Raw genomic sequence first — 27,324 nt, 5'->3', positions numbered from 1 at the left:
GGATATGGGAGTGGTTCCAGAAGACTGGAGGGTTATAAATGTAATACACCTGTTCAAAAATGGGGAGAGGGATAAACCCAATAACTACAGGACAGTCAGCCTAACGTCAGTGGTAGGGAAACCTCGAGAGACCATAAACGGGGATAAAATTCACTGTTACTTGGAAGAACATGGAATTTGTTAAAGGCAAATTGTGTCGGACAAACTTGATTGAGTTCTTCGATGAAGCAACGGAGAGGGTTGAAGACGCTAGTGCAATTGATGTGTGCATGTACTTTCAAAAGGCGCTTGATGAAGTACCGCATAATAGACTTGTCAGCAAAATTGAAACCTATGAGATTATAGTGGCAGCATGGATAGGAAATTGGCTAAGAGACAGAAAACAGAGAGTAGTGGTGAACGGTTGTTTTTCAGACTGGAGGGAAGTATACAGTGGTGCCCCCCAGGGGTCAGTATTAGGACCACTGCTCTTGTTGATATATATCAATGACTTGCACTTGGGTATAGGATACATAATTTCAAAATTTGCAGATGACACAAAATTTCTCAACATAGTAAACAATGAGGAGGATAGTAGCAGACTTCAGGAGGACAGATGGACTGGTGAAATGGGCAGACACATGGCAGATGAAACTTGATGCACAGAAGTGCGAAGTGATACAAGTTGGAAGTAAAAATTAGAAGAGGTGATATAAATTAAATAGTACAGTTTTAAAGGGGGTGCAGGAAGAGAGAGACCTGGGGGTGTACGTACACATGTCTTTGAAGGTGGTGGGACAAGTTGATGAGGCTGTTAAAAAAGCACACGTGATCCTTGGCTTTATAAATAAAGGCACTGGCCTCGATTTTAACCCTTTCACCCAGCAAGACTGGTGCATCGGCGGGGGTAAGATTAGGCCGAGTCCACTTACCGGCCTGAGGCCGCACCATTACACCCTGGAACATCCTATCATCACTGACTTACCAGCCTGAGGCCACACCATTGCACCCTGGAACATCCTATCATCACTGACTTACCGGCCTGAGGCCACACCATTACACCCTGGAACATCCCATCATCACTGACTCTGAAATCGACCGAGGCTCCTGCTGCAGGCAAGCAAGGGCTTAACTTAAATTCAAAAGTCGCAACTCGATGATGTCATGCCAAGTCACGGAGAGGCCCACCCGATGTCAAACCCGCCAGAGAAAACTGGTGGGAGGTGCCAACTGACCAGAAGAGGCAGAGATAAGTTTAAAAAAATAAATTTTGCTGTGAAGTGCTTGTGGGCCAGGAGGAACAGGGGTGCTCCCTCCAGAACCTGCAAGGAGTTCTTCGGCCTCACCAGCCCAAGCCTTGCCTCTCATAAGAACATAAGAAATGGGGGCAGGAATAGGCCATACGGCCCCTCGAACCTGCTCCACCATTCATTAAGATCGTGGCTGAACTTATACATCAACTCCACTTTCCCGCCCTATCCTTATATACATTTAGTGACCAAAAATCTATCGCTCTCATCTGAATATACTCATCGACTAAGTATCCGTAGCCCTCTGGGGTAGAGAATTTCAAAGATTCAGAACCCTCTGAGTGAAGAAATTTCTCCTCATCTTAGTCCTAAATGGTCGACCCCTTGTCCTGAGACTATGCCCCCTAGTTCTAGACTCTCCAGCCGGGGGAAACGGCCTCTCAAACTGTCAAGCCCTATAAAAACGTTACACGTTTCAAATGCGATCACCTCTCATTTTTCTAACCTCCAGAGAATATAGGCCCATTCAACTCAATCTCTCCTCATAAAGCAACCTTCTCATCCCAGAAATAAATTTAGTGACCCTTCATTGCACCCCTTCTAAGGCAAGTATATCCTTGTTTAGGGAAGGAGACCAAAACCATACACAGTACTCCAGGTGTGGTCTCACGAAAGCCCTATATAGTTGCAGCAAGACTTCCTTACTCCAACCCCCCCTTGCAATAAAGGCCAACATACTATTTGCCTTCCTAATTGCTTGCTGTTCCTGCATGTTAACTTACTGTGATTTGTGTAGAAGGACCTGTCAAAAGTATGAATGGGGATCACTGAAAAAACACGTTAAAACATTAAAAAAAAAAATTTAAATCATGTTTTTAAAATGAGTTAAAATTACATTAAATTAAATATTTTAAACAAAAATTAAAGTTTTTTTACGGGGCTAAAAATAAACTTACCTTTCTTAAAAGTATTTTTAAATTATAAATGAGCTTTCACCAGGCGTAAGATTTGTAAAAGTTTGCAGCGGGCGGAGGTTGTGCAGAAAGCGGAACTCTCCACCCACAGAGGCCCTTCTCCAGGGCAGGCGGAGGATCTGCCAAGAGGATTCTTGACAGATCGAAAGTGCCGGTTTTCAGCGCATGTGTTTCGCATGCCTGAAACTGGCACTTGCGAGGTCCCTATGGGCGTGTACACAGCTCGTACACACCCGTAGTGATCGGAAAATATGGGCCATTATCCACTGGTTCCTCCTTATCTACCCTGCTAGTTACACCCTCAAAGAACTCAAGTAGATTTGTCAAGCACAATTACCCTTTCATAAAACCATGTTGACTCTGCCTAATCATAGTGATTTTCCAAGTGCCCTGTTACCACATCCTTATTAATAGATTCTAGCATTTTCCTTACTACTGATGTCAGGCTAACTGGCCTATAGATCCCTGTTTTCTCTCTCCCTCCTTTCTTGAATAGCAGGGTTACATTTGCTACCTTCCAATCCACAGGGACCACTCTAGAATCTAGGGAATTCTGGAAGATCAAAACCAGTGCATCCACTATCTCTGCAGCCACCTCTTTTAAAACCCTAGGATGTAGGCCATCAGCTCCAAGGGATTGGTCGGCTTTTAGTCCCATTAATTTCCCCAGTACTTTTTCCTCTACTGGTCTTAATTACTTTAAGTTCCTTACTCGCATTAGACCCTTGGTTCCCCACAATTTCCGGTATGTTTTTTGTGTCTTCTACTGTGAAGACAGACACAAAATATTTGTTTAAACATCTCTGCCATTTCCTTACTCCCCATTATAATTTCTCCTGTCTCTGCCTCTAAGGGACCCACATATAATTTTGCTAATATCTTCCTTTTTACATATTTGTAAAAACTCTTACAATTTGTTTTTATATTTCTTGCTAGTTTACTCTAATTCTATTTTCTCCCTCTTTTATCAATTTCTTGGTCATCCTTTGCTGATTTTTAAAACCCTCCCAATCCTCAGGCTTACAACTCTTTTTGGCAACATTGTAAGCCTCTTCTTTTAATCTAATATATCCTTAACTTCGAGTTATCCATGGCTGTACCACATTTCCAGTGGAGTTTTTATTCCTCAAGGGAATGTATATTCAGTGAGAATTATGAATTATTTCTTTAAATGTTTGCCATTGCTTATCTACCATCATATCTTTTAATCTAATTTCCCAATCTACCTCAGCCAACTCGCCCCTCGTACCTCCATAATTGGCTTTGATATATCTGCACTCCAAGTTCTGCCCTCTTGAGCATCCCTGATTATAATCGCTCAACCATCGGTGGCCGTGCCTTCAGCTGCCTGGGCCCCAAGCTCTGGAACTCCCTCCTTAAACCTCTCCGCCTCTCTTTCCTCCTTTAAGGAGCTCCTTATAACCTACTTCTTTGACCAAGCTTTTGGTCATCTGCCGTAATTTCTTAGGTGGCTCGGTGTCAATTTTTGTCGTATAACACTCCGGTGAAGTGTCTTGGGATGTTTTACTATGTTAAAGGCGCTATATAAAATATCTTAGAAAATATCAATGGGATTAGACAAAGTCAACATAGATTTATGAAAGGGAAATCGTGTTTAACAAACCTACTGGAGTTTTTTGAGGATGTAACTGGTAGAATAGATATGGGAGAACCAGTGGATGTGGTATATTTGGATTTTCAGAAGGCCTTTGATAAAATCCCACATAAGAGGTTAGTGTGCAAAATTAAAGCACATGGGATTGGGGGTAATATACTGGCAAGGACTGAAAGTTGGTTAACAGACCGGAAACAGAGAGTAGGAAAAAATGGGTCTTTTTCGGGGTGGCAGACAGTGACTAGTGGGGTACCACAGTGACCAGTGCTTGGGCCCCAGCTATTCACAATATATATCAATGGGAACCAAATGTAATATTTCCAAGTTTGCTGACAACACGAACCTAGGTGGGATTGTGACTTGTGAGGAGGATGCAAAGAGACTTCAAGGCGATTTAGACAAGTTGAGTGAGTGGGCAAATACATGGCAGATGCAGTATAACATGGATAAATGTGAAGTTATCCACTTCGGTAGGAAAAACAAAGGCAGATAGATGGTAATAGATTGAGAAATGTTGATGTACAAAGGTGTTGTGTATGTACCTTTAAGGGAATAACTGGTCTCAGACTGCAGTACCGGCAGTGACCACCCCTGTATAAAAGGCCCTAGCAGGCTTCTGTAGTTTCAGTTTCCAGGTTGTCTCCATTCAGTAAAGACTTGTTATAATCAACTCCTGCAGTCCGTGTCTCAATTATACACGGACATAATACTGGCGACGAGTAAGAAACGAACTTACCTGCAACTCGGCAGCACCTCAGACGACGTTATTGAAGGTCGAAGCCTGAAGAAAGAAAAAAAAATAATCCAACAAAACTCGAGAAACGGGCGTCGACCGTGGGCAACCGCCCTCCAAATCGTCTAATTGAAAAGTGCAGGAGAGACTGTCGCGAGCCAGGCTTGGTCTCCAGTCTGTGGTTTCCCAGCTAATCGGGCTGGTGGCAGGTAGTGCACTGATCCTTCCTGGGCTGCGGCGGGCTAGAGCTCGATCGGGTGGCTCTGCAACGGGGCCGGGCAGCGAGTCGGGAAGCAGAGAGAGAGAGGGTGGAGCACACAGGGCGCGGCCGGTGCTTCGCAGCCGGGCAGCGTTCGGACCTAAGAAGAGGGAGGGAAGTGTCCCAGAGGGTCCGTTCCACGACGGGAACGGTTCTTCAATTAACGGAGCAAATATTGAAGCGCGATAGAAAAATAAAAATACCGCGGAGCGCGGCGTTGGCAGTAGCGATCGGGGAGGCGCGAAGACCATAGGGCGTCGCCATTACAGGATAGTAAAATAAATATAATTGCCAGCAACAGCGTTGGCAGCAGCGGCGGGAAAGCGCGGGAGGCGCCATCTTAACTCGGCGGAGAAGGAGGAAAAGCGCGGGAGGCGCCATTTTGATCCATCGGGGACGAAGGCAAAGCACGGGAGGCGCCATCTTAGATTTTCAAGATGCCAAAGACTGGCGATATCACTGCCTTCGATGATGCAATAGAAGACTGGACCACGTATGTGGAAAGAGTCGAGGTATATTGCGAGGCAAACGAAATAGCCAATGAGAAAAAGGCATTGGTATTGCTAAATTTAATGGGCACAAGAACGTACGGCCTATTGCGGGACCTGATTACTCCAGCCAAACCGAAGGCGAAGAGTTTTAACGAAATTGTTGCTATCCTACAGGAACACCTAAATCCTACACCGCTGCTGATAGCAGAAAGATTTAAATTCCACAGGAGAAATCAGCATAAAAATGAGAGCAATGCTGATTACCTTACGGAACTACGCAAGCTATCAAAGCACTGCCAGTTCGGAGCAGGACTGGCAGATACCTTACGGGACAAATTTGTCTGTGGACTCCTGAGTGAAAGAACCCAGAAGAGGTTACTCTCAGAGAAAGAGCTGACGCGAGATAAGGCTTTCAGCATGGCAGTATCGTACGAAGCAGCAGCAAGGGGAGCTGCGGCAATACAACAAAAGCCACAGGAATACGGCACCCACGAAATGACACGGGAATTTGAAAAATGTTATCGCTGCGGCAGAACAAACCATGACCAGAAGGACTGCTGGTTCAAGGACAAAATATGCAGGCAATGCGGAAAGATGGGACACATTGCACGAGTTTGCAGGTCTGGGAAGAAGACCAACGACAACAAAAAGGCTACTAAGGAACAGTACAGGAAAGTACAAAAGATGACGGACAGTAGTTCCGAAGACCAGATGAGTGATAGTGAATCCGGGAACAAGAGACTAATCTGTCTCAAACTTCACAACGTAATCGCAAAAGAGGATCGCCGAACCATTTGGGTCACCCTCACGATAGCAGGGTCCCAAGTCAAAATGCAATTGGATACAGGATCAGCTCCAACCGTCATGAATCGACGAGACTACGAGCGGCTTTTCTCACACATACCCTTGAGAGAGACATCCATTGTCTTGAGGACGTATACGGGGCAAAAAGTATACCCCAGAGGAAAAAGAAGGGTGCCTGTCGATTACAACGGCAAGAAAATACGGAAATTGTATCTCTACATTCTGCAAGATGGGGGACCACTGTTATTGGGACGTGAATGGATCAGAAAGATAAGTTTAGACTGGCACTCCATTCAGGCACTGACGGTGGCTGGTAAAAAGGATGACGACGTCACTCCTGGATGATTGTCAACAATCTTAGCTAACGCCAAAGAGGTATTTCAACAAGAACTGGGCACTCTTAAAGGCGTAACCGCCTCGATAAAAATAGAGGAGAATGCAATTCCCAAGTTTTTCAAACCAAGTACCATATGCAATTCGCCCAGCCGTCGAGGCAGAGCTGGAGAATCTGGAGAAGGCAGGCGTGTTATCTAAGGTAGACTGGAGCGAGTGGGCGACACCCATCATTCCTGTCATGAAGAAAACGTTAAACAATAAGTCTGAGGAGCCAAGGAAGGTTCGCATCTGTGGGGACTTCAAGGTGACGGTGAACCCAGTCCTTCACACAGTACAATATCCTCTTCCAAGGATAGAAGATATCTTCGCCTCACTATCTGGAGGGAAGCGTTTTACAAAAATTGACCTAGCACAAGCATATTTGCAGATGGAGGTTGAAGAATCCTCTAGGAAGTATCTCACGATAAACACTCACAAAGGTCTTTACCAGTATAATTGACTGGTATTCGGAGTAGCATCAGCTCCGGCGATATGGCAAAGAGCGATGGAACAAGTCCTGCAAGGGATTCCAGGGACCCAGTGTTATTTGGACGACATCCTAGTGACAGGTGAAGATGACAGTGAACACCTTGCCAACCTAGAGCAGGTGCTCACTAGACTACGTGAACATGGACTACGAGCCAATCGCCCGAAGTGCGAGTTTTTTAAGAAACAGATATCGTACTGTGACCACGTGATTGATGAAGAGGGGTTGCATAAGTCCCCTGACAAAATTGAAGCGGTAGTTAAGGCTCCAGCGCCTGAAAATGTGTCGCAACTGAGGTCATTCCTCGGATTGGTGAATTACTACCATAAGTTTTTGCCGAATTTGTCCACAATTCTGCATCCACTGAACGCCCTACCACGAACGGGAGTAGCATGGAAATGGAGCGATGAATGTAAGCGGGCCTTTCAGAAGAGTAAGGACCTAATCACTTCAAGAGAAGTATTGGCTCACTACAACCCATCACTACCGATAAGACTGGCGTGTGATGCGTCTCCCTACGGTGTTGGGGCAGTACTGTCACATAAATTCCTTGATGGTTCAGAGAGACCGATAGCTTTTGCGTCACGCTCGTTAACTTCAGCCGAGCGTAACTACGCCCAGATTGACAGAGAGGCCCTCAGCCTGGTGTGGGGGGTGAAGAAGTTCAATCACTACCTGCACGGTCATAAATTTACTCTACTAACTGATCATCAACCTCTCGTCTCCATTTTCAACCCTCAGAAGGGCGTACCGATAATGGCGGCACAACGGCTACAGAGGTGGTCCCTTTTCCTAGGGGCACACCAATATGACATCGAGTACAAAGGAACTAAACAGCATGGGAATGCTGATGGATTGTCGCGCCTACCGTTGCCGACGGTGGAAGAAGAACTGGCAGTGGATCCAGTGGAGTTATTCCACTCGACTATAGTCGAATGTCTCCCTGCGACGAATGCAAACATAGAAAAGGAAACACGAAATGACCCGACACTCTCCTGGGTCTATGAGTTAACGGTGAAGGGATGGCCAGCACATGGCAAACCACTGCTGCCAGCATTCTCGCCGAGAAGAGAACAGCTGTCAGTGTGCAGAGGAACCTTGATGTGTGGATCCAGAGTAGTAATTCCACCCAAATTGAAGGATAGAGTGCTCAATGAGCTTCATGAGGGTCATCTGGGAGGGGTAAAAATGAAGAACTTAGCCAGAGCGTTTGTGTGGTGGCCGGGAATCGATAGAGAAATCGAAGAGATGACCAAGAGCTGTACAGGATGCCAGAAGGTCCAAAACGCCCCACCACAAGCCCCTCTACATCCATGGGAGTGGCCCTCATCTCCATGGCAAAGGGTGCACATTGATTTTGCTGGTCCCTTTATGGACTCGATGTTTTTAATTGCGGTGGATGCACATTCAAAGTGGCCAGAGGTAATAAAAATGTCCTCAACCACCACAGAAAAAACTATCACAGTCTTACGAACCATATTCGCCAGGAATGGGCTGCCTGAACAGATTTGCTCTGACAATGGACCACAGTTTGTGTCTGAAGAGTTCCGGAGGTTCTTAAAGAACAATGGTGTTAAGTATTACACATCCGCCCCATATCATCCAGCCACTAATGGATTGGCCGAGAGGTTTGTTCAAACATTCAAGAAGGCTATCAAGGCAATGTGTAATGAAGACATACCCCTACAACACAAGGTGGATAACTTCTTGTTTGCCTACCGGAATGCGACACATGCGGTTACCAACCAAACTCCAGCCATGATGTTCTTCAATCGAAGACTACGATGCCGCTTGGATTTGGTTAAGCCAAACGTCAGAAGAGATGTGGAGAACAGGCAGTTTCAGAATATGAATGAAAGGCCGACCAGGAGTTTTAAGATAGCTCAACCAGTTTTGGCCCGGGACTACCGCACAGAAAAATGGCAGCCAGGAACGATCTGTACACGGCAAGGACCTCTAATGTATACCGTGGACGTTGGAGAGAGCATTGTAAGACGCCATGCTGACCAGATTCTAGAGTCACTGGAAAACGTCAACTCCACACCACGATCTGATACACCTGGCGATGAAACCGAAGTACCAATTGCATCTACCGCAGAATCGGTGATATTGGAAGCAGACAAACCAAACAACGACATTGATCCCGACGCAACCTTGCCAGAAGAACCTGATATCCCAAAGAGGCATTATCCAGACAGAATCAGGAAGCCTCCTCAAAGACTGAACTTATAATTGCTTAACTTCAACCAATGTATCTAGCAACCGTAATTGTAATTAGTTATTATTTAGTTGTTAAATGAATGTTATGTACTGTTTATCTAAAAGGGGAGGAATTGTTGTGTATGTACCTTTAAGGGAATAACTGGTCTCAGACTGCAGTACTGGCAGTGACCACCCCTGTATAAAAGGCCCTAGCAGGCTTCTGTAGTTTCAGTTTCCAGGTTGTCTCCATTCAGTAAAGACTTGTTATAATCAACTCCTGCAGTCCGTGTCTCAATTATACACGGACATAATAAAAGGGACCTGGGTGTCCTTGTACACCAGTCACTGAAAGCAAACATACAGGTGCAGCAAGCAGTTAGGAAGGCAAATGGTATGTTGGCCTTCATTGCAAGAAGATTTGAATACAGGAGCAAGGATATCTTACTACAGTTATGAATGGCCTACTTCTGCTCCTATTTTTCTATGTTTCTATAAATAAAAGTTGTTGTTGCTGTTTAAATTTAATACCATAGTTTCATACCTAACCACACCACTCTCAAACTTAATATGAAATTCTATCATATTATGATCACTCTTCCCCAGAGGATCCTTTGCTATAAGATTATTAATTAACCCTGTCTCATTACACAATACTAGATCTAAAATAGCCTGTTCCCTAGTTGGTTCCTCAACATATTGTTCTAGAAAACTGTCTCGAATGCACTCCATCAACTCGTCTTCCAAGCTAGTTTTGCCAATTTGGTTTGCCCAGTCTATATGAAGATTAAAGTTCCCCAAGATTATTGCATTATCCTCGTTACATGCTCCTCTTAATTTCCTGATTTATCCAGCTTCCAAAGTCCTTGCCCAGCACCAACTTTATGCCGAGGACCGTTCCCTTGGGTCCCTGGCATTCCAACGCTCTTTATCCGATTTCCGCTCCCACCCAACAGCCCTGACATCAGTCCTGCCAGTTTTGGGATAAAGACCTTCCTGCATTATTTAAATGAGGCCCGGGAATTAAAATGGCCCAAGCCTCACACTGAGATCCCTGTGGGGATTTCCCTCTCGCCCATTCCCGATTCCTATTTAAAATCGAGCCCCAAGAGTACGAAAGCAAGGAAGTTATGGTAAACCTTCATAAACCACTGGTTAGACCTCAGCTGGAGTATTGTGTCCAATTCTGGGCACCACGCTTTCGGAAGGGTGTCATGGCCTTGGAGAAGGTGCAAAGGAGATTTACTAGAATTATACCAGGGATGAGGGACTTCAGATATGTGGAGAGACTAGCCAGAATTTTCAAAATATAAATGAATGATAATTAAGCAGGCAATGAAAATGAAAAAAGCAAAAGCAAAAATATCCCTATGCTGTCAACGTGAGCTTTAATAACATTAGAATGATAGATGTTGCAGCACAGAAACCACTATTTGGAACGTGGTATTAAGATGGTAGTAAGGGAGACCCTGACAATTTATAAAAATGGGTACATCCTTGGAAAAGCTGACAAGATTCTAGCTTTGACCAATCCGGTTCCATTAAATAAATGGAGGTCATACAAGGTCATCTATCCACTTACCACTCTTTATACGGAGTACACCCAAACAGCCATATGCATCCATTATTTTCACATAATGCCCCTTCACGATCTCCTTCTCCACAGATGCTGAAAAAAACAAAAGCACCTATTACACATTTGACATGTGGGATCTAACTGGAACTCAGACAATAATGGCGTTAAATGATGGAAGAGCTTTAGCATCTATTCCCATAAAACACAACTCAGGGTATGGACAAATGCTGCATAGTACAAGAGTGTGTGGGCCAAATCGAATTTGTTTGATCATTTCATCTCCCCTCCCCTCCACTCCAATTTTAAAGTCTTATTTTCTCTCATTCTTTAGCTCTCTCCACCATTCACAAACTCAGTAAGTGACCTACGCCCAGATTTCTGGCAATGCCACCCGAGTTGGGCACTAGGAGATGAAACCTGGATTGTCTCAACATCTCATTTCTGCGCAGTTAAGGGTAGCATTAAGTTTCTGCTCGGCTCCTCCCATTGCCAGCACAGCTGAGTTAGAAAAAGTCATCATGCTTCACACTGCACTTTTCATTAGACCTTTACAGCCAGGTGAGATTTCTGGGCTGAATTCAAAACTAGGCCTCAGATTTGAAAGGACAATATCTAATCCACTGCAGCATTTCTTGATGTTGAGTTTAAATACATAAGAGTTCTGCAGTAAGCACTTACATTAACTTTCAGCTAATCTCCTGCTACACAGTGTCAGGCAAATCAGAGGACACATGGTGAAAGCTTTTACTCCGAAATCTAATCAGTGAAAATATTTCCACAATGTTAATGCTTTAGCCCATTTGATTTGGTAGGGGTTCCCGTCATCGCAGTGGCCTTGACTTTAACATAAACATAATCATTGGAACACAAACTGTACACTTTTGTTAGTCTGTCGTCTACAGGAGCTGGTTGATGCTGTCACAGTTCCAGTTCGATGACTCGCTGCAATGGGGATCAGATGTCAATGAGGCCCAGATAATGGACCTGAAATTGCGGTCAGAGGCTTACCGTGGGCGAATGCCTCCGCTCCGCAAGAAGAGTGCGCACCTACCTGGTGCCTCCATAGCTTCAGACTCTTGCAGTTCTGGGCCTGCGTAAAGGCCCACGTATCCCAGGGGCGCATGCAGATCACGCGGGCCGGCCCCACCAATCAAAATGGGGGATTCCCATTATGCTTATGGGGATTCCATTTACGTATGGAATCCCCACAAGCATAATTAGGACTGACATAAAAAACACACTTTCACACAACCTAAATAAAAAAATCACGTTTAAAATTAATAAAAATACAATTTAAACAAAAATTTTATGTTTTGAAAACAAATTTAAACATTTTTAAAGGGGCCAAAAATAACCTAAACCAATTTTAAAGACATTTGAATGTTTAAATGTTTAAAAAAAGTTATTTTAATATTTATTTAAACCCTTAGAATTGAAAAGTAGGGAAGTTATGCTAAACCTGTATCGAACCTTGGTTAGACCACGGTGTACAGTTCTGGTCGCCATATTATAAAAAGGATATAGAGGCACTGGAGAGGGCGCAGAGAAGATTTACAAGGATGATACCAGAAATGCAAGGGTTTACATATCAGGAAAGGATGAACAGGCTGGGTCTCTTTTCTCTTGAAATAAGGACAAGGGGTGACCTAATAGAGGTCTTTAAAATTATGAAAATTTTTGATAGAGTGGATACAGAATGTTTCCACTTGTGGGGAAGAGCATCACTAAAGGCCATCAATATAAGATAGTCACCAAGAAATCCAATAGGGAATTCAGAATAATCTTCTTTACCCAAAGAGTGGTGAGAATGTGGAACTCGCTACCACAGGGAGTGGTTGAAGCGAATAGTATAGATGCATTTAAGGGGAGGCTGGACAAGCATATGAGGGAAAAGGGAATAGAGGGTTATGCTGATAGATTTAAATGAGGAAAGGCGGGAGGAGGCTCGTGTGGAGCACAAACGCTGGCATAAACTGGTTGGGTCAAATGGTCTGTTTCTGTGCCGTATATCCTATGTAATATAATCCTTACGCTGGTAAAAGGCCCTACGCCTGCTTTTACCAGGCGTAAGAGTTTCATGGGCATTCTCTGGGCAGTAGTTGGGCAAACAGCCCAACTCTCCGCCAGCGAATGTCCATTTCCCGGGGATGCGGTGGATTTGTCAAGCTGAAACTTGACAGATTGCAAGTTCTGGGTTTTCGCGCATGCACAGCACATGCGGAAACCCGGAACTTGCGGGACACTTACAACCGCGTACAAGGCCCTGTAAAATCTGGGCCATTAACAGGCACTTGCCACAGAGTGCAGAATCTACATCATTGCACACAAGGTTATACAATACATAAACTAGCAACCCATGAAATTGTGGTGTCAGCCATGGCTCAGTTGGTAGCACTCTTGCCTGAGCTAGAAGGCTATGGGTTCAAGTTCCACTCCAGAGGCTTGAGCACAAAACCTAGGCGGACGCTCCAGTGTAGTACTGAGGGAATGCAGCACTGTTGGAGGTGCCGTCTTTTGGATGAGTGGCCCCTTCAGCCCTTTCAGTGTACATAAAAGATCCCATAGCACTATTCCGAATAAGAGCAGGGGAGTCAAATATTTATCCCTCACCCAACATCATCAAAATAGATAATCTGGTCACTATCACGTTGCTGTTTGTGGGACCTTGCTGTGCGCAAATTGGCTGCCACATTTCCTACATTACAACAGTGCTTATATAAATGCAAGTCTTTTTTCCCCCCCATGGCTCAGTACACACAGTTTACTAAAATCCTCAAGACATTGACCCACAATTTCTCCCAAGACTAATACACAAGAAAATCTACCCCTCTATATAACACCCAGAACTCAAGGGGGTTCTCCCAATCACCCACTGTAACTTCAACAGATCAGCGGAACCAAAATGGCTAAAAATGGCCATTTAAACTACTTCACTTGGGGTTCTGCTGATCTCCCACTGGAGTTACGTTGGGAGCCCACCCACCCACCCCACCCCTTTCCACCACCCCAAACATCCCACCCTGCCCCTTCCCACCACCCCTAACATCCCACCCTGCCCCTTCCCACCACCCCAAACATCCCACCCCACCCCTTCCCACCACCCCCAAATCCCCCACCCGTCTATGCCCTCCTGAAATCTATTACTATCCTCCTCATTGTTTACTACATTTCAGAGTTTCGTGTCATCTGCAAACTTTGAAATTATGCCCTGTATACCCCAGTGCAGGTCATTAATATATATCAAAAAAAGAGCAGTGGTCCTAATACTAACCCATGAGGGACACCACTGTATACTTCCCTTCAGTCTGAAAAACAACTGTTCACCACTACTCCCTGTTTTCTATCCCTTAGCAAATTTCATATCCATGCTGCCGCTGCCACTGCCCCTTTAATCCCATGAGCTTTTGAAAGCTTGATCTTTTATGTTGGGTATTCACATTACGGCCATTTTGTGAGTTTCTGTGGGCACTAATACACAAGAAAATCTACCCCTCTATATAACACCCAGAACTCAAGGAATTCAGTGTTGATGGAATCAAAATATTTAAAACTTGCGTAATTCTCTTTTTTATGCAATACTTCGTCTTGGGAAGTCAGAGAGAAAAAACTGTTCGACAAATATTATATAAAGTAAAATACAGTATGTTCAAAAAGTTAATTTAAAATAATTTCTTCACAAAAGTGTTTGGCAAACTTTTTGTTTGAAGGAGGTTAAGTAGAGGCATGCACCATTTGCATCCCAGTGACATCACGCCAAAGTGTTGCAATGCGATTTATGTCACTGCATCTTGTGTTTGTAAGCAAACAGGAAGAGGCTTGCCCTACACTTTGAACACTTTGTCATGAAGACTGTGCCCCTTTAATACTGAAGGAAGTGTAGGCTTGATGAAAAACACTTGCAGTGACTTGCATTAAAATATTGCACAATCTTTGAACATTCCTATCCTCTAGAATCCTTTTAAATGTCACAAAGAGTACTATAGAAGCTTGATATTGCCATTTTAGGAATATAATTGATTTTCAGTTAATTTCATTGTGGATTAGTATCCTTTAGAAACCTTTGTGCTATTTTCTGCTGATATGCCAAGCAAGTGATACAATTCTATGGAGATATACGATTTACTGAAAAGAAATACACCTAAAAGAAAAGGGGTGTCAGTTCAAAAGATCCAATTTTGGTTATAAACACTAGCATAAGATAGTATTCATACTGTAACAAATCATCAAAACATCATAGGGTGTTTTGCGGGGGTGGGGGGGGGGGGGAAATTGGAAATGCAGGTTTTTGGAAGGGACTTTGGGGAAAATGCAGTTGAATACATATGTTTTGAAAGTAAAGAGGAATATGGCAAGGTGGAAGGATTTGGGATAGAATTCCAGAGTGTAGGGATGTGAAGACTAAAATTTATGTTGAGAACCTATCCTTTGACTATGCCTTTGAATTCTTTTTTCCATGCTCCTACCCCACCACCCAGATTCCTTCATAGCCTAACTGGTGTTCATCTCTTTCTTGTGAAGTGCTCTAAACATTTGCTTACATGAGGAGCCCTATAAAATTGTAAATTGTTCAGGTTGTTGCGGTCATCGTTGCCGTTGTGGCCTTTCAGATAAGCTGGTGTGCGTGACATATGTACGACAGTCCCACAGATCAGACAGCAGATGAATGGGAGTACGCAACTGCAGTTCCATCCATGAGCTCACCCACAACTCAACAACTTGATGGGGGCTGTTTGTAATTAACAGCTGTATATAAAAATGTTAAATCACGACATTTGGGAATCAATGCAGGCTCATATAAATTGCAAAACTGAAACAATATGCATTGTTGAAATAATATTTTCATTGGTGGGGCAGTATGTTGTGGTCTTCTTTTGCCTGGAACCTAAACCTGAACAATTTACAATCTTGAACCTTACTATGATGTGATCACTACTACTGTGATGCTCTCCCACTCTTACTTCTCCTATCTGTTATGGTTCATTACCCATTACAAGATTCAGCAGTGATTATTTTCTTGTTGGATGTCTTACGTACGGAGAAAGAAAGGAGTCCTGTATCCACTGTGAAAACTCGATTCCCTTTTCTCCTTTCGCTACTTATTCCTGCCAGTTTATTTGGAGATAGTTAAAATCTTCCATGATTATTATTCCATGCCTACTGCTCACCACATAGATTTGCCTACATACTTCTTCCTCCAATTCCCTTTCACTATTTGGTGGTCTATAGTATACCCCTATTAGGGTGATGGATCCCTACGGATTCTGTATCTATCTTACTGCTAGTTACATCCTTTTTCCTACTGCAATTATGTTATCTTTAACTAGTACAGCTACTCTACCTCCTCTCCTTCCTTCTCTTTCATTCCTAAATGTGTTATATCCGGCAATACTTAGTTGCCAATCCTGTTCCCTATGTAGCCACGTTTCAGTCATCCCTACTACATCTGGATCCTCTATAAATTATTGCCTCCAGTTCATCCATTTTGTGTTGAACACTACATACATTGCTGTACAAACATTTTAAATTGTTTTTATTTATTATTCCCCTCTCTTTGTTTTCAGCAGTTGTTTTACTTTTATGCTCTATGACTTTATCCAATCCCTGGCCATTCGCGTTATCCTTATTCCTTCTTCCTTCCTTTAATTTGTCCTTTACTCTCTTTTCCCGGTTCTTTTATTGTCAGGTTTCTGTCATTTCTAGCAGTTCCCGCCCCCCATGTTATTCGTTTAAACCCTTACTTACAGCCCTAGTTATCCTTTCCGCTAGGAGCTTGGTCTCAGGTGCAGCTCATCTCAATGGTACAGCTCCTTCCTGCCCCAGTACTGGTGCCAGTGTCCCATGTAATGGAACCGCTCCTTCCCACGCCACTCCTTCAGTTACGTGTTGAGCTTCCTAATCTGTTTGTCCCTATGTCAATTCGCATGTGGGTCCTGCTTTTCAATTTAGCTCCCAACTCCTGATACTCCCTTAGCAGGACTCTTCCCTAATCTTTCTTATGTTGTTGGTGGTTCCCACATGAACCACAACAACTGGAACCTCCCCCTCCCCGCATGTAACCTGAATATTTACACCGACAGATTAACTGAAAGAAAATACTTCATTTAATTTTCAGCCATACTCAATGAATCCTGTGGCAGACACAGTGGAAAGTGTCCAATATTTATGTTTGGACAGCTAACGTTTTAAATATAAAAATCAGCCATTTCCAATCTTTTGTTTGAGGATGGTATTTGTGGTGAAAAATATTCTCCCCAACCCCCACATACACATGTGTGTTGCAAGTACTTGGGATGTGAAGTTTTTCACCGTACAGTATGTGGCTCTTGGAAGATTTTTCCTCCTCCTGTGCCTGGATTATTGGATCGCCCGGGCACAGCAAACACCAGAGAATTGGGCTAGAAGGAGTGCATTCCCTGAATGGAGCTTGCCCAATTTAAATGGATGGAGAAGCGGGCAGGCAGTCCCCCACCGGCAGGCAGTTCCCCACAGGCAGGCAGGCAGTTCCCCACAGGCAGGCAGGCAGTTCCCCACAGGCAGGCAGGCAGTTCCCCACAGGCAGGCAGGCAGTTCCCCACAGGCAGGCAGGCAGTTCCCCACAGGCAGGCAGGCAGTTCCCCACAGGCAGGCAGGCAGGCAGGCTGCCCGGCCGCCCCCCGCAGGCAGGCAGGCAGGCAGGCCGCCCCCCGCAGGCAGGCAGGCCGTCCCCCCGCAGGCAGGCAGGCCGTCCCCCCGCAGGCAGGCAGGCCGTCCCCCCGCAGGCAGGCAGGCCGGCCGGCCGGCCGTCCCCCCGCAGGCAGGCAGGCCGGCCGGCCGTCCCCCCGCAGGCAGGCAGGCCGGCCGGCCGTCCCCCCGCAGGCAGGCAGGCAGGCCGGCCGTCCCCCCGCAGGCAGGCAGGCCGGCCGGCCGTCCCCCCGCAGGCAGGCCGGCCGTCCCCCCGCAGGCCGGCCGGCCGCCCCCCCGCAGGCCGGCCGGCCGCCCCCCCGCAGGCAGGCAGGCCGCCCCCCCGCAGGCAGGCAGGCCGCCCCCCCGCAGGCAGGCAGGCCGCCCCCCCGCAGGCAGGCAGGCCGCCCGTCCCCCACAGGCAGGCAGGCAGGCCGTCCCCCACAGGCAGGCAGGCAGGCCGTCCCCCACAGGCAGGCAGGCAGGCAGGCCGTCCCCCACAGGCAGGCAGGCAGGCCGTCCCCCACAGGCAGGCAGGCCGGCCGTCCCCCACAGGCAGGCAGGCAGGCCGTCCCCCACAGGCAGGCAGGCAGGCCGTCCCCCACAGGCAGGCAGGCAGGCCGTCCCCCACAGGCAGGCAGGCAGGCCGTCCCCCACAGGCAGGCAGGCAGGCCGTCCCCCACAGGCAGGCAGGCAGGCCGTCCCCCACAGGCAGGCAGGCAGGCCGTCCCCCACAGGCAGGCAGGCAGGCCGTCCCCCACAGGCAGGCAGGCAGGCCGTCCCCCACAGGCAGGCAGGCAGGCCGTCCCCCACAGGCAGGCAGGCAGGCCGTCCCCCACAGGCAGGCAGGCAGGCCGTCCCCCACAGGCAGGCCGTCCCCCACAGGCAGGCAGGCAGGCCGTCCCCCACAGGCAGGCAGGCAGGCCGTCCCCCACAGGCAGGCAGGCAGGCCGTCCCCCACAGGCAGGCAGGCAGGCCGTCCCCCACAGGCAGGCAGGCAGGCCGTCCCCCACAGGCAGGCAGGCAGGCCGTCCCCCACAGGCAGGCAGGCAGGCCGTCCCCCACAGGCAGGCAGGCAGGCCGTCCCCCACAGGCAGGCAGGCAGGCCGTCCCCCACAGGCAGGCAGGCAGGCCGTCCCCCACAGGCAGGCAGGCAGGCCGTCCTCCACAGGCAGGCAGGCCGGCCGTCCCCCACAGGCAGGCAGGCAGGCCGTCCCCCACAGGCAGGCAGGCCGTCCCCCACAGGCAGGCAGGCAGGCCGTCCCCCACAGGCAGGCAGGCAGGCCGTCCCCCACAGGCAGGCAGGCAGGCCGTCCCCCACAGGCAGGCAGGCAGGCCGTCCCCCACAGGCAGGCGGGCAGGCAGGCCGTCCCCCACAGGCAGGCAGGCAGGCCGTCCCCCACAGGCAGGCCGTCCCCCACAGGCGTCCCCCACAGGCAGGCAGGCAGGCCGTCCCCCACAGGCAGGCAGGCAGGCCGTCCCCCACAGGCAGGCAGGCGGTTCCCTACAGGCAGGCAGGCGGTCCCCCACAGGCAGGCAGTCCCCCACAGGCAGGCAGGCGGTTCCCCACAGGCAGGCAGGCAGTCCGTCCCCCACAGGCAGGCAGGCAGTCCGTCCCCCACAGGCAGGCAGTCAGGCGGTTCCCCACAGGCAGGCGGTCCCCCACAGACAGGCAGTCCATCCCCCACAGGCAGTCCGTCCCCCACAGACAGGCAGGCAGGCAGGCAGGCAGTCCCCCACAGGCAGGCGGGCGGCCCCCCACAGGCAGGCAGGCGGGCGGCCCCCCACAGGCAGGCGGGCGGGCGGGCGGGCGGTCGGTTCCCCACAGGCAGTCAGTCAGTTCCCTCCTGGCCGAGCCCAGGTGCGGGAACAGGAGGCGCTGCCCAGGTTGGAAGGATGTGTCGGGCTGTACTTACAGAGAATGGCCACCGCTCCAGCCTGGAAGAGGAGACAATCTTGCCGGCTCCTGGACCCCAGCAGCACGCTGCAGCAGCCGGGCTCCTGCTTGGCAAACACTCGCAATCCTTTGCTCAGAGACATTGCTGAACTCCAAAAAACCCCAACACACGAGATCACAGAGCGGGGCAGCCGGAAAAGCTTCAACTCTCAGCAGTCCGCGCCTGTCGTCATCTGTGTAGCCGCTTTCCAAAGACGATTCAAAAGCTTCCCATTTCCCCCCTAACAACTGCAGCATACTTTCCCCAAGTCATCCGAGCCGGCAATGGACCCCAATCCTGGCGCCCAATTCCAACCTCTCTCTCTCAGCCCTGTTTCCGCCCTGTCTCAGGTGGATCGATTCCAGGTCAGGGCAACGAATGGGAAGTACAGAGTGCAATCCCTGCTGAATAAACTCCAACCTCATTTAAATGTTGGTCAACTTTCACTCGACCTGGAGCGCCATCGACAGGACACAGGGAAATCCAACAACTCTAATCATCAGCTTTAAACCGAGCCCAGAGCATTTCACTGTTATTGGTGGGCCAGTGTCCCAGTGCATTTCAGCCTGTTCTGTCTTTCAGATGAGATGTTCAACCGAGGCTCCATCTGCTCTCTCAGGTGCACATGAAAGATCCCATGGCACAATTTCAGAGATGAGCAGGGGAGTTATCCTCGGTCTCCTGAACAATATTTATCCCTCAATCAACATCACTAAAACAGATTGTCTGGTCATTATCACATTGTTGTTTGTGGGAGCTTGCTGTGCGCAAATTGGCTGCTGTGTTTCCTACATTACAACAGTGACTACACTTCAAAAAGTACTCCATTTGCTGTAAATATAAATGCAAGTCTTTCTTATTGGTGGGCCAGTGGGGGTAACATAGTTTTACGCCACGAGTCACCTTTCAATCTTCAAGCACTCGCCTTGGGCGAATGTCATTACTAAGTTTCAAATTTACCTACCAAAATTGAAGAATATTTCCCGGTATTTACACCTGTACACTGTGGGAATTATCGATTAAACTGTAATTCTCCTGCTGTGCCAACTGGTTACAAACGGCATTGAGAAATCCGCTGGCGGACACGATAGGGGGAATTTTAACTGTCAACAATGTGCAGGAAAGGAGAGGGGAGCAGGTTTTCCGCTGTATTCCCACCGATCTGTGATTTTACTGCTGTTGGTTTTCATGGTAGATGATGATCCATCAGGAGCCCCGTTAATAAATGCAAATCGGGGTCCCGTGGTGTACACAGGACCCCAATGGCATTTTAGCCCATTCCTGAGCAGGCTCCTGCCAAGTAAAGTTGTCAGGAAGGTCACTGAAGGTAAGTTTTTTTTAAATTCTTTGGTGGGTCAGGATGAGCAGGACTGCTGTTCCAGGCCCAAAAATGAAAGTCTGGACTTCTGCTGCCCCGGGCTCCCCGCTCCCCAGCTGCGGGACCCTTGGAACACCCCCGCGCCCCCACCCATGACTTTCCTTGCTGCTGGCAGCCTTCTCTGGGTGCCAGTGGGCAGTCTACGGGTCACCTGATTTTCATGACCTGCCTGCTGGCCAGCTGCCCAAAATGGGTGAGCAACTGACTGGCTGTATTCAAATGAGATGTAGCAGTTAAAATCTGCTAGGCCTCCGACTCAAACCGCCAAACAAGTTTGCCATTCACTCCCGCCTGCTTCCCAGCAGTAATTAAAATCAGCCTTCACATGTTCATGCTTGATGGCCATGCAGGCACACACCAGAGCAATATGGACAAGCAGGCAGAGAGACCACTCTCAACAATTCAACGCATCCCCAGGGCTTTTCTGTACAATTAACCTATGCTAATCTATGAAAGGGAATGTTAGATCCAAATTCAAAAATTATAGAAGATAAAAAAAGCATTCCTGTGTTCCTTAGATATTGTAATATGTGTGATCAATAAAGATAGTTAGGTACCATGAATCATCCACCTGATAATAAAATCTTCAACTGGCTTCAATCAAGTAGGAAAGAGAAATTTGACTTTTTATTGAGCTTGCACCATTTTGTAACCCATTTTGTTCAAGCTGTTAAGTTATCCCATCATCTCTTTGATTGGATTGATTCGTGGGTGTTAGGGTATCCATTGAAAATGAATGCACCTTCCCACCTATTCAGGGGCATCTCTATGCAATATCATAAGTACCTGCACAAGGACATAAGAAATAGGAGCAGGAGTTGGCCATTTGGTCCTTCGAGCCTGCTCCACCAGTCAATAAGGTCATGGCTGATCTTCTACCTCATCTCCACTTTCCTGCACTATCCCCATATCCCTTGATTCCCTTGATATTCAAAAATCTATCGATCTCTGTCTTGAATATACTCAACGACTGAGTCTCCACAGCCCTCTGCGGTAGAGAATTCCAAAGATTCACCACCCTCTGAGTGAAGAAATTTCTCCTAATCTCAGTCCTAAATGACTGACCATGACACCCAGGTCCCTCTGAACACCAACATTTTCCAATCTCTCACCATTTAAAAAATACTCTGCTTTTCTATTTTTCCTACTTAAGTGGATAACTTCACATTTCACCGCATTATATTCCATTTGCCATGTTCTTGCCCACTCACTTAGCCTGTCTATGTCCCCTTGAAGCCTCCTTGCATCCTCCTCACAACTTACATTCCCACCCAGCTTTGTATGGACTTATGAGCCTCTGCAAAAAGCTATGTGCATGTAGCCTTTGCATCACATCTCTGACTCTTTCCTTTACTCCCCCACAGGACCATCACAAGCATCCGTCCCCCCTAGCCAGGAAGAAGAGGCTGAGCAGCCAGACTCCTCAGAAGAAGCTGCAACCTCTGAGGGCGCAGCGTCAGCAGAATTCAGCGCATCCAGCACCAGCGCAGACACTCACACCTAGCTGGGACCTTCGGGACATAGAGTAGTGATGTCACCTGGTGTATCACAGCTCACAAGTGAGCATCAGCAGATTGTGGAGACAGGGACAGCAGTGGAGAGTCCTAGTCGGAGGGCACAGGACTCTGCCAGCTCAGCTCAGCAGCATGTTGACCCTCTGCCTCTGGGTCCATCCATAAGATCAGAGGTGATGGAACTCCAGGCACAGATGCAAGAGTCTCTGGCAGGTTTTGTCTCTAGGGTCGCTGCGAGTGTGGAGCGAATGGAGGAGTCCATAGCGAACATGAGCAGAGCCTTTGTGGAGTCATTGGCGCATGAACGCATGAACACGGAAAAGATGGCTATCTCCGTGGAAACGATTGCTACCTCCGTGGTAAGGCTGGCTACCATACAGGAGAGGATGGCTACGGTAGAGGAGAGGAGGGCTATGGCCATGGAGGAGCTTAGTCGTCAGGGTATGGAAAACATGGTCATTGTTCAGAATAGAATGATATCTCTTGAGGAGCGATGGGCATCTATTGAACAGAGAAACCAGACCTTCATGGAAGTCCTTCTGAGTAGGACTGCCATTGCAGATACGGGTCCCCATGGCCCCCCTGATGTGCAGCAAGGTGCTCTCCAGCCACTTGCAAGCGCGGAGGGGGACCTGACCCATGAGAGGGAGGTTGGTGGCAGACCTCAAGGAAGTGGGGGTTCCTCTCCAAGCGCTCACACTTCCATGCCACTGCAGAGCCCTCGGTCAGAGCCCCACCAGAGTCCACACCCAAGTGAGATAGACATCTCAACCCCTGCACAGCCGCAGGAGCAGCAGACTGTTGATGAGCCCTCACAGGCTCACAACCCCAGAGGATGCCCACCAAAGGTGTCGAGACAGGAGCAGCAGGAAAGTGAGCAAGGGGCCTCCACATCTGCTGAAGCCACAGGGGAAGCACTACGTAGGAGCACACGTAAGAGGAAGATAAAGCACAAGTAGTCACAAGGGTAGTCACTTGGGTGAAATTTGATTTATTGTTAGAAAAAGCCATCAGATTAATAATGTTAATAAAAAATCTGATGGCTACTGCTGTAGTTGTGGCGTGTGTCATTTCGCGAATGGGACTTTCACATTGAGGGCTTAGGATTACTTGCAATTGTCAGTATGCTGGTCAACTAGCTAGGAATCCGCAGGGTCTTGGTCATTGTCAATGCTCAGGTAAGAAGCTGCGAGGCAAAAGTGTTTGATTGACGAGGCTAAGCAAATCTGGCCAGGATGAGTGCATTCCTTGCATCCTGGGCAGCAATGTTCTCGCGTAATGCTGCCACTGGTTGATGGTCCTGGTCCTGGTCCTGGTTGATGGTCCTGGTCCTGGTTGATGGTCCTGGTTGATGGTCCTGGCCCTGGTTGATGGTCCTGGCCCTGGTTGATGGTCCTGGCCCTGGTTGATGGTCCTGGTCCTGGCCCTGATTGATGGTCCTGGTCCTGGTTGATGGTCCTGGCCCTGGTTGATGGTCCTGGTCCTGGTTGATGGTCCTGGTTGATGGTCCTGGTCCTGGTTGATGGTCCTGGCCCTGGTTGATGGTCCTGGTCCTGGTCCTGGTTGATGGTCCTGGTTGATGGTCCTGGCCCTGGTTGACGGTCCTGGTTGATGGTCCTGGTCCTGGTTGATGGTCCTGGTCCAGGTCCTGGTCCTGGTTGATGGTCCTGGTCCTGGTTGATGGTCCTGGTTGATGGTCCTGATCCTGGTTGATGGTCCTGGTTGATGGTCCTGGCCCTGGTTGATGGTCCTGGTCCTGGTTGATGGTCCTGGTCCTGGTTGATGATCCTGGTCCTGGTCTTGGTCCTGGTCCTGGTCCTCATATGTGAGGAACCACTTGGTCCTCAGGAATCTGCAAGCCACGACGCTGTGCCATGTTGTGAAGTGCACAGCAAACCACAACAATTCTGGAGACCCTGGCTGCTGAGTACTGCAGGGCTCCACCTGATCTATCCAGGCATCTGAAGTGCATCTTCAGCAGACCGATGGTTTGCTCGATAATGGATCTGGTGGAAATGTGGCTGGAGTTGTGGCGCTCCTCAGCTTCATTGGCTGGCCTCCTCAACGACATCATCAGCCACGTCCTCAGGGGATAGCCTTTGTTTCCAAGTAGCCATCCGTTAAGTTGGTCTGGCGGACTGAAGAGCAGAGGCACACTAGACTGGCGCAGTATGAAGGAGTCATGGCAACTGCCAGGGTACTTGGCACAAACATGCAAAATCTCCTTCTTGTGGTCACACACTAGCTGAACGTTGAGGGAGTGGAAGCCCTTGCGGTTGACAAAAATACCTGGATTGTGATGGGGTGCCGTAAGGGCCACATGTGTGCAGTCAACGACGCCCTGCACCCTTGGAAAGCCTGCCAGGTGAGCTAATCCAACCGCTCGCGCCATGACACTTGCTCGATCCTTGGTGAAATGGATGTGATTGTGTGCGAGGGCAAAGAGGGCATCGGTTACCTGCGTGATGCAAGTGTGTGCGGCCACCTGGGAGATGCCGCTGATGTCTGCTGCTGATCCCTGGAATGAGCCTGAGGCAAAAAAGTTGAGTGCAGTGGTGACTTTGATGGCCAGTGGTATTGCTTGTCTACCTGGTCCTTTGGGCAGCAGGTCTTGCTGTAGCATTTTGCAGATGTTAGTCACTACCTCTCGCGAAAGTCGGAGCCGCCTTTGGCACTGCTGCTCAGATATGTTGAGATAGGTGACCCTGCGTCTGTAGACCCTGTTTGGGGGGTATCTCCTGCGCCGACGGGCTTCCAGGCGCTGGCCCCTTCTGGCCTGTGCAGCCTCAGGTGGGTGAGCAGCAGCCTGGCGCTCCTGCTGCTGCTGCTGTTGCTGGTGCTGCTGTTGTTCCTGGTTCTGCTGCTGCCGCGGCTGGTGCTCGAGCTCTTCTAATGCCCAGATGGGAAGGAAATAAATGGCTCCCATGCTTCTGGTATATGCCTCCGTTGAGGAAGCGCTGAGTGAAGGTGGCGAGAGGGGTTTCCCAGGAGGCCACACTGGAGATGAGTGTGAGGCTCCAACCTTCCACAGGTGTGGTTAAGCCTTGTAAAAGTTGCCCCAGACCTGAGACCACTAAGTCCTGCCACCTGCAAATGATGGCTGATCAAATCTTCTCTTTAATGGTTGACCTGCAGTTGATAGTCAGCAATCCAATAGTGCTCACACCAGGTTTCACATTCGTGATTCCCACCAGGTGTGTTTTACGTGGGAAAAGGGTTAAAGTTGCAAGGGCCTGTTAAAATAGGATTATAGAGGCCATTTAGTGGTAATTAAGGGCCTTAAAGACCAGTCCCGCCTGTTGGATGCGGGACGGAGTCCGGACCATCAGACACGCCTGAGTTAAAATTGCTTGGAGTCGGGAACCAGGCGGGGGAGGGGGTCCCGCCCGCCCGCCAGTTTCTGCGATTTTAACCCCCCGCACGCCTCCAAGATCGACTCCACGGCTCACTGAAAATCGAGCCCAAAGTATTTGTTTAATTTCTCTTCCATTTCCTTATTCCCCATTACAATTTCTCCTATCTCAGCCTGTAAGAGACCCACATTTACTTCCGCTAATCTTATCCTTTTTGCATACATATAGAAGCTTTGACAGTCTCTTTTATGTCTCTTGCTAGTTTACTCTCATATTCTATTTTCCCTTTCTTTATCAATTTCTTGGTCCTCTTTTGCTGAATTCTAAAATCCTCCCAATCTTCAGGCTTACTACTCTTTTTGGCAACATTATAAGCCTCTTTCTTTGATCTAATATTATCTTTAACTTCTCTTGTTAGCCACGGTTGGACCACTTTTCCTGCGGGGTTTTTGTGTCTTAAAGGAATGTATATTTGTTGTAAATTATGTATTAATTCTTTAAATGCTAGCCATTGCTTCTCTACCAACATACCTTTTAATGTAGTTTCCAAATCTACCTTAGCCAACTCGCCCCTCATACCTACGTTGTTTGCTTTGTTTAGATTGAAGACCCTAGTTTCAGATTTAACTAAATCACTTTCAATCTCAATATAAAATTCTATCATATTATGGTCATTCTTCCCTAAAGGCTCCTTTACTACAAAGTTATTAATTAACCCTTTCTCATTGCACAATACTAGACCTAAAATAGCCTGTTCCCTAGTTGGTTCCTCAACATACTGATCTAGAAAACTATCTTGCATACATTCCATGAATTCATCCTCCACACTATTACTGCAAATTTGGTTTGCCCAGTCTATATGTAGATTAAAGTCCCCCATGATTACTGTATTACCCTAATTACATGCACCTCTAATTTCATGATTTATACTCTGCCCTACATTACAACTGCTGTTTGGGAGCCTAGAAACAACTCCCACCAATGTTTTCTGCCCCTTGCTGTTTCTTAGCTCCACCCAAACTGATTCTACTTCTTGACTTTCGGAGCTAAGATCCTTTCTCACTACTGTCTTTATCCCATTCTTTATTATCAGGGCTACCCCTCCTCCTTTTCCATTTTGCCTATCTCTTCTAAAAGTTAAGTATCCTGGAATATTTAGTTCCCAACCTTGGTCACTTTGCAATCATGTCTCCGTTATGGCTATTAGATCAAACCTGTTAATTTTCTATCTGCGCTATTAATTCATCTAAATAAACTATAAATTACATGAAATAACTATTTTAAACAATAATTTAAATTTTGAAAAAAATAATTTTATATTCTAACGGGGCTAAAAATAAACTTACCTTGCTTTAAAGTATTTAAAAATAATAAACCTGTGGAAAAAATGTTTTAATTTTAATTAATTCACCACTTACCTTGTAAAAAGCAGGCCTTACGCTTGCTTTTTATATTTCTAAATTCTGCAGACTTACCCTCCCGGGAAAACCTGTAAAAAAAAAACGAAGTTCCATGCGCATGAGCAGCCTCCCCCGCGCACACGTTCGACCTCTGAACCTCTTGGTTCAGAGGAACGGAAGTGCCGGTTTCCCGCGCATGCGCAGTGCATGCAGGAAACCGGCACTTCCATCGAGCCTACGGGTGAGTACCCCGTGCGTACTCACCTGTGGAGACCCGAAGTTCTGGGCCAATCTTGTTAATCACTCCACTTAAAGAATTACCACCACATAGCCAAATGGC

The 27,324-nt window shown here is 47.7% G+C and overlaps 1 protein-coding gene across 1 annotated transcript in view; it reads right to left on the bottom strand.

Annotated features, from left to right (window-relative positions):
• LOC147121280 (polyphosphatidylinositol phosphatase SYNJ2-like) overlaps window positions 1-19,803 on the bottom strand; it is a 263,000-nt gene extending 243,197 nt beyond the window's left edge. The window contains exons 1-2 of the mRNA XM_085981525.1: window positions 19,319-19,803; window positions 10,749-10,835 (exon numbers count right to left, since the gene is read on the bottom strand). Of these exons, the coding sequence (XP_085837651.1) occupies window positions 10,749-10,835; window positions 19,319-19,442 (211 nt within the window). The 5' untranslated portion in view covers window positions 19,443-19,803. The remainder of the gene's footprint in view (window positions 1-10,748; window positions 10,836-19,318) is intronic.
• Between the last annotated feature and the right edge of the window lie 7,521 nt (window positions 19,804-27,324).

The sequence above is a fragment of the Somniosus microcephalus genome, chromosome 3 (assembly GCF_052327205.1).
Source record: "Somniosus microcephalus isolate GS21.2 chromosome 3, FLI_Smic_1.0, whole genome shotgun sequence".
NCBI classification, from domain to species: domain Eukaryota; kingdom Metazoa; phylum Chordata; class Chondrichthyes; order Squaliformes; family Somniosidae; genus Somniosus; species Somniosus microcephalus.
This window is presented reverse-complemented; position numbering and strand designations above follow the sequence as displayed.